The sequence below is a fragment of the Octopus bimaculoides genome, chromosome 1 (genome assembly GCF_001194135.2).
Source record: "Octopus bimaculoides isolate UCB-OBI-ISO-001 chromosome 1, ASM119413v2, whole genome shotgun sequence".
Lineage (NCBI taxonomy): Eukaryota > Metazoa > Mollusca > Cephalopoda > Octopoda > Octopodidae > Octopus > Octopus bimaculoides.
Window position 1 is genome coordinate 193,231,204 of NC_068981.1, and position 7,831 is coordinate 193,239,034.

The 7,831-nt window shown below is 37.5% G+C and overlaps 1 protein-coding gene across 3 annotated transcripts in view; it reads right to left on the reverse strand.

Moving 5' to 3' along the window:
* The window catches only part of LOC106881752 (myosin heavy chain), a 111,204-nt gene that overhangs the window by 65,601 nt on the left and 37,772 nt on the right, over positions 1-7,831 (reverse strand). For all 3 annotated transcript variants that reach the window (XR_008265734.1, XM_014932243.2, XM_014932242.2), the window contains 2 exons: positions 5,502-5,633; positions 4,123-4,293 (listed from right to left, as the gene is read on the reverse strand). Coding sequence is in view for 2 of the 3 variants with exons in the window: in XM_014932243.2 (XP_014787729.2) it covers positions 4,123-4,293; positions 5,502-5,633 (303 nt within the window). In the remaining variant the exon portion in view is untranslated. The remainder of the gene's footprint in view (positions 1-4,122; positions 4,294-5,501; positions 5,634-7,831) is intronic.

The following is a 7,831-nucleotide window of genomic DNA, read 5'->3' on the forward strand; positions in this document are numbered from 1 at the left end:
ATATATATAAGGTGGTGAGCTGGCAGAATCACTACCATTCTGGGGAAAATACTTAGTGGCATTTCTTTTGACTTTACATTCTGAGTTTAAATGCCATCAAGATTGACTTGACTTTCTTCCTTTTGAGGTTGATAGAATAAGTACCAGTCAAACACTGGGGTTGGTATAATCAACTTACTCCTCCCCTGAAGCCACTGGCCTTATGCCAAGATTTGAAACCAAAGTAGTGAGCTGGCAGAATGGTTAGCATGCTGGGCAAAATGCTTAGCAACATTTTGTTGACTTTAACTGCCTCCAAGGTCAACTTTGCCTTTCATCCTTTCACCACACTACCAATGTCTAAAGGAAGGTCAGCTTACTTAGGCCAATATACTGCATGGCTCCAGTATCATCACAGACATTGCTATCAGATTGCCAAGAGCCTCACCAGATACCACAAGATATGCCTGGTCTTCTAATAGTTCTGCCCCTCTAACATTCTGGGTTTGTACTCTATCGATCAGCAAAGGATGCAAGGCGAAGTTAACCATAAGCAGGATTGAACTTAAACACAGAAAATTGGAACAAATATATTATCGCTCTACCCATCACCCTAAAGACTCTGCTATTTCATTGCCTTTGAAAGTAATGGAAAAGATTTATGGAGGGTATTACTTGCTGCTAGAAATAGCAGTCAAATAACCATCAAACCACACCCTGACATAGTTTAATGATGTCTATACTAACAAATAATACTCATGACATAGAAATTTGTTTAAGATGGCCATATGTGATTTGACAGGGGATTTGATTGCTATTTCTAGCAAATGGTAGTACGTTTTTGTAAATCTTCTATCCTAACTTTCAAAAGTAATAAATTAGTTGAATCAATAAGGTACTCGGTAGAGGGATGTGGCATTTGTTCCAGGTCTCTATTGTTTGAGCTGGAATTCTGTCATAGTCAACACTGTCTTTCATTCTTTTAAAGTCAATAAAGTGCCAGTATCACATAAAAAGCACCCAATACACTTTGAAAGTGGTTAGCATCAGGAAGGGCATACAGTCAAAGAAACCATGCCAAAACAGACAATTGTAACCCAGTGCAGCTCTCTGGCTTGTCTATTCCTGTCAAATCATCCAACACTTGCCAGCATGGAAAATGGACATTAAGTGATAATGATGGTGATGATGATGATGATGATGAGGTGCAAATTCAGGATGGTGGATTGAGGGAGCTGTTAGCAGATTGGATAAGATGGCTTGCAGCATTTGTTCCAGTTTTCTGTGTTGTGGCAGCAACTCTGATGACAAGATTGGTGCCATAAGAGATGCATGGAGGCTTTTCCTTGTATAAACACTGGAGGTGTGTAAAGGGGAGACTTGTATGTATGCTTCCCATACTTATGGTTCTCGGTTCAATCCCACTATCTGACACTTTTTCTTATAGCCTTGGGCTGACCAAAACCTTGTGAGTAGATTTGGAACTACACGGGAACTAAAATATATATTTATATATGTATGTGTGCGTGTGTGTGCATGTGTGCATGCACATGCACACTTGTGTATGTGCATGTCTTTGAGTCTGTGTTTGTTCTCCACCAACCCTTGAGGACTGGTGCTGGTGTATTTACATCCCCATAGCTTACCAGTTTGGTAAAAGTGACCAGTAGGATAAGTAGTTGCCTAAAAAATTATAAGTCCTGGTGTCAATTCATTTGACTAAAAATTCTTCAAGGTGATGCCCCAGCATGGCTGCAATCTAATGACTGAAGCAGGTACAAGATAAAAGACGCACAGACACATGGACAACAATGATCAACAGAAGCCTTCTGAACTTTCCTGCATTCAAGCCAGACCTCTAGTTTGAGTTTTAACTTCCTTTCTTCCTCCTACACATCATGAAATCTCTGAAAAGGCCCCGGGATGCTACCTTTCCCCCAACAGACTAAGCAATTAAATTAATAAAAGCAATGAAGGTAATACAGCATTGTGAAAAGCATTGGAGAATCAACAGATCAACATATTATAAAACCTTGCATTAATCCACACTATATCCTTTGTAGTATTTTAGGTGGAAATTAGATATCTGGAGTATTAAAGGATTAAATGACTAAATCATGAGACTAGATTTAGAGGAAATTAATCTATAAACAAACAAACAAAATCTCAATTTTCATTTTTACTTTGATGTTAATTTATATTAAATGTTAATTCGTCAAACTATTTCCTTGTGACATTTAGCCTCCACCACTTTAACTGTTTCTGTCATATAATAAAATAATCATCTCATCTGACCACTCTGGATTGGTCAGTAGGATAACAACAACTGATAGACCAAGTATCATGCTAATGGCAAGGATGATGATGATCATGACAGTAGGGGTAGTAGCAGTGGTGGCAGCGTTGGTGGTAGTGTTGGTGGTAGTGGTGGTGATAGTGATGTTGGTAGTTGTTTGAGTGTGGCTGCTGCTGTGGTTGCTGTTGCAGATGAATATTATTCTCAGGTTTGGTCTCTGCACTGGTTTGGTCATGTGATGCAGATGGATGAGGACAGTTGCATAAAGAAGAACCGATCACTTAAACTGAATGGAAGCTGTGGAAGAGAGCAACCCAGGAAGACACGAGACAAAGTATTCATAGCCAATTTCAAAACACTGAACCTTACAAAGGTGAAGAAGGACCGAGATATATGGTGCATTGCTGTACACAAGATCTACCCACTACAACAGAATTTGTCCATGAGAGCAGATAGGCAGAGCTGGTGCCATGGAAAAGCATATGGTGCCACATAAAAAGCACTGGTGATGGTGCCACATAAAAAGCACTGCTGATGGTGCCACATAAAAAGCACTGGTGATGGTGCTACATAAAAAGCACTGGTGATGGTGCCAGATAAAAAGCACTGGTGATTGTGCCACATAAAAAGCACTGGTGATTGTGCCACATAAAAAGCACTAGTGCTGGTGCCATGTAAAAAGCACTGGTGATGGTGTCACATAAAAAGCACTGGTGATGGTGCCACATAAAAAGCACTAGTGCTGGTGCCAGATAAAAAGCACCCAGTACACTCTGTAAAGTGGTTGGTGTTAGGAAGGGCATCCAGTTGTAGAAACCATGTCATCAAAACAGACAAATGGAGCCTGGTGTTGCTCCTAGCCTTGCCAACTCTTGCCAAACTGTCCCACCCATGCCAGCATGGAGAATGGACATTAAATGATGATGAGGATGACCCACACTTCTACTATCACCACCATCAATGTTGCTGTCAAATGAGCCACTACATGGTTGCTCAGTCTTTTAAAAATAGCAGCCAAACTTGATGAAGTCACATCTTATCAGCTTGAATAGGGAAGGACACAATGAACAATGCTAGAGAGAAGAACAGGGTTGTCATGGTCGGAACTGGAATGTCTTTCGTTATAAGTCTGCTCAATCGGGATTGACCAGGAGCTAAATAACAACAGCAAAGAGACAATGAAAGAGTTCCTACAAGGATGCTCAACTTGCTAGAAATAGCAACTGATTTATCTTCTACTCACACTCCACTGTCATGAAAAGTAAAGAACATATTCTTTTTTTTTTTCTACTCTAGGCACAAAGCCTGAAATTTTTTTTGGGGGGGGGGGTAGTCAATTAGATTGACACCAGTGCGAAACTGGTACTTAATTTATTGACTCCAAAAGGATGAAAGGCAAAATCGACCTTGGCAGAATTTGAACTCAGAACGCAAAGACAGATGAAATACTGCTAAGCATTTTGCCCGGCGTGCTAATGTTTCTTATTTCTTTACTACCCACAAAAGGCTACACACAGAGGGGACAAACAAGGACAGACAAATGGATTAAGTTGATTATATCGACCCCAGTGTGTAACTGGTACTTAATTTATCGACCCCGAAAAGATGAAAGGCAAAGTAGACCTCGGTGGAATTGGAACTCAGAACGTAACGGCAGACGAAATACCACCAAGCATTTCACTCAGCATGCTAACGTTTCTGCCAGCTCGCCGCCTGAAGTAAAGAACATATTGAACAAAAGTGTTTTAGATCCATATAAAGACAGGCTGATCAAAACTTGTCTGCCTGAACAACAATGAAACAACAACAACAAAAGTTATAATGACACAACTGATAGAAATACTTACCAAGTTCTTCATTCCCAACATCAATTTTATTGGTAACTTTTTCTGTTTTCTTTGTTGAATCAAAATCTTTGTCTTCAAAATTGGGAGATACAAGCAGCTCGAGAAACCGACTTTCAAAGTCTTCAGTTCTTATAGATTCTGTATCACTACATTCTTCAATTCTACCAATTTCTATGGATAAAAGTAATAAAAACAACTATTTTTGTTTATGTTATAAAAGTTTAGAAACTTTGAGAGACGCGAAATAATTTGGTTTTAACTATAGAAATAGATAAATGTATAAATAATAGCAGGCTGAATATTGACCAGACATGATTTTCATGGAGAACAAGAAATGAACAACATTTCGGCTATGATGGTAATGCTTGTTTGCAACCATCACATGATGTCATGACAAGGGTACATACACATAGATGTATACATGTATACATACATATGAGGGGATGCTGAAAAGTTCTGGCTTTGGGTCAAAGAAAATGCAGGAGGATAAGTTAATTATGATTTTATTCAGTATATTTCCCCCTCAGAATCACACACTTATTATAGCAGTCCTTCAGTTTTTCTAAGCCCTGTTAAAGAACTCAGAAGCTTGGGCCTCCAACCAGGCTTTTCACGATACCCTTAAAGTCAGAAACTTCACAGCACTTCCCATCATCATCATCATCATCATCATCATCATCATCATCATCATCATCATCATCGTTTAACGTCTGCTTTCCATGCTAGCATGGGTTGGACGATTTGACTGAGGACTGGTGAACCGGATGGCTGCACCAGGCTCCAATCTGATCTGGCAGAGTTTTTACAGCTGGATGCCCTTCCTAACGCCAACCACTCTGAGAGTGTAATGGGTGCTTTTTATGTGCCACCAGCACGAGGGCTAGTCAGGCAGTACTGGCAACGACACATGCACACATACATATGCACAGATATATACACATATGTGTGTGTATATATATATATATATATATATATATGCATATGTAACTATGTAATTATTCAGTTTTATTTTAAGATTTCCTGCCTATAGAGATAGAGCTGGTTTTTAACCTAGAACTAAGGCTTCTTCATTGGAGTTTCAACAACATAACAGGATATTTTTGTATGTTTGTTGTGAAACATTTTAAACAAATATTTGAATGAGCAGAACAACTATACAATAGAATTAGAGGAAAGGTAATGGTTGTAACTGGCCTTATGAATCTTAGGGCTTGAGACATCAATGTCCAGGGATTACTTCTTTTAAACTTATTTGCCTGATATACTTTTGATCCGAGATTTGTTTGATCAGGTTTCAATTGGTTTTAAGCAGCAACAACAACAATAGCAACTATTTTTCAGTGATCTTCAAGATATGGTATAAAGTTAAAACAATTTACCATTTACTGGTGCCAAATCATCTGCGTGAAGTCTGTATTTATTAACTGGCTTGTGTATAAATTTCATTTTCTCATAGACTCTACTGTCCAGTCCATACAACGGGGTCCTCTTTAAATGTTCAAGATAATAAGCTAGAAGCAAGAAATAAATGCAATCAGATGCAACCAAATACAATCCTGTAGTTGTGCATTTATATTGTAATTTACGCAATGGATTGTTAATTAATAGACAGGCATGAGCAAGACTAACAAACCACTCAAGTGTGCTATTGTGCTTTTGTCAGTTCATCTCCTATGAGATTGTCTTATCTTTTTATGACTTGATTAAAGACATATCTTTGTCAAAACAAAAATAGTACCAGCTCATTGTATATTTATCAAAATAATTTTTTTCTTATTTATTTATTCTTATATATGTGTGTTTTATGTATGATTAACTACACCTAGGTCCATTACCTATATAAAAAATGAACTGTATCCATTCCATGCCATTCCAAACTTTGAAACCCTGTATACAACCAGCTACAGGCAAATAATGAGATGCATTATTATCAGACCAAGCAAAACTGAGTTCTGAAAAGTTTCCTGGCAAGACACATCTGCACCAAAGGATACATCACAACCAGTTGTCGAAAATCTTGTGTGTGGGAGATGGTCCAAGATGGGTTGAAATGAATGTTATGATTAATAAAGTATCTTGTGGACTCCCTTTTCTCTTTCTCTCATTTGTTATACATATATATATATATATATATATATATATATATATATGTGAAATCGAAGTGAGCAACATTGTACGAGTTGGCAGAGCTCCTCCAGAAGCACTCTCTTCCTAATGATCTCCTTTCCAGCCCCAAAACAGCTGGGCTCTCTTACCACAGAGAAGACCTGGATGGAAAGCACTTGACAAACAAAAAAAGTCTATGTATGGGTATGTTGCCCGGAAGCTTGAAGAAAGCAGTAGCATTTACAAGAAGTACAACCTCTCTTGGACACAAGACCATTACACCACATTACACTTTGAAGGCTACATGTTTGCAATCCAGGAACAGGAAATTTCCACAAAGTACCTGGTGAACAAGAGAGACAGTAACGTTTTTATAATTCCAGGGTGCAACCACATGTGTAGGCTATGTCATGTTTCTGTGGAAGACATCATGCACGTGATTAGCAGCTGTCCTAAAATGTCATCACGGTACTACTTTCCTGAGTGGCATAATGTTGTTGCTAAAACAATTCACAATGCCATCCACAAAAAAGACTGTCCTGAAATAAACTTAGGAAATCCTTCTGTTATGGAATACATTTATAAACACCAACTCAAGGAATACTGGATATTCCCATCAAACTTCTGTCAAATGTAAACATAACAGGCTGAATATTGTTGTTTGGGACATTGGGACAAAGGTATGTATTGTCAAAGAGGTCAGCTGCCCTTCAGATATAAATATCTCTTTGAAAATCAAAGAAAAAGAGGATATCTATGGACAACTGTTTCGAAACCTCCAGCTTTTATATCCAGACTATGAATTCATATTCATACCGATAATAATCGGAGCACTAGGTTTTGTTAGTAAATGCTTAAAGCAGAATCTGGATAAACTGGGATTTTCTGAAAGAGAAACTGACTGGCTGATTCGTACATTACAAGTGAAATCTGTGAGTGGAACAGTAAAAATATGCAAGACTTTTCTCAAGTTCCAAATGTGTATTTTTCTGTGTTAACTACATCCCAAAGATGGAGCCTTGTATCTTTGTTGGAAACCAGCTCCCTCTTCAGTGGAAGATTTATAATAATTAAAAAATAGAAGAGACATATATACAAACAAAAATATCCCGTTGTTCATGTTGAAATTCTAGTGAAGGTTAAAAACTGGCTCTTCCTCTATTGGCAAGAAATTTTGAAATAAAACTGAACAATGAAATAAATACATACATACATGCATACATACATAGACACATACATAGATATAAATATATATATGTACACAAAGCAGTGTAAATCAGAACTGACATATATTTAAATATGACAAAGCCTTGCTGTGGGTGAACTAAACATTTACATACATCCTTTGTTCTCTCACAGTAAGGCTCTGTAGGATTTAAGTATATATATGCTTATCTGGGTGTTTGACTGTATACCTGCCTGTCTGTCTGTCTAAATATGTATGTATATATATCATGTATATATCTGTGTGTGCTTTTGTGTATATATATATATATATATATTGCATATATGGTAAAGAAATATACATATAGTATATATGGGCAGTGCATGTATGTGTGTATTATATACATATATATATATATATATATATATATATATATAT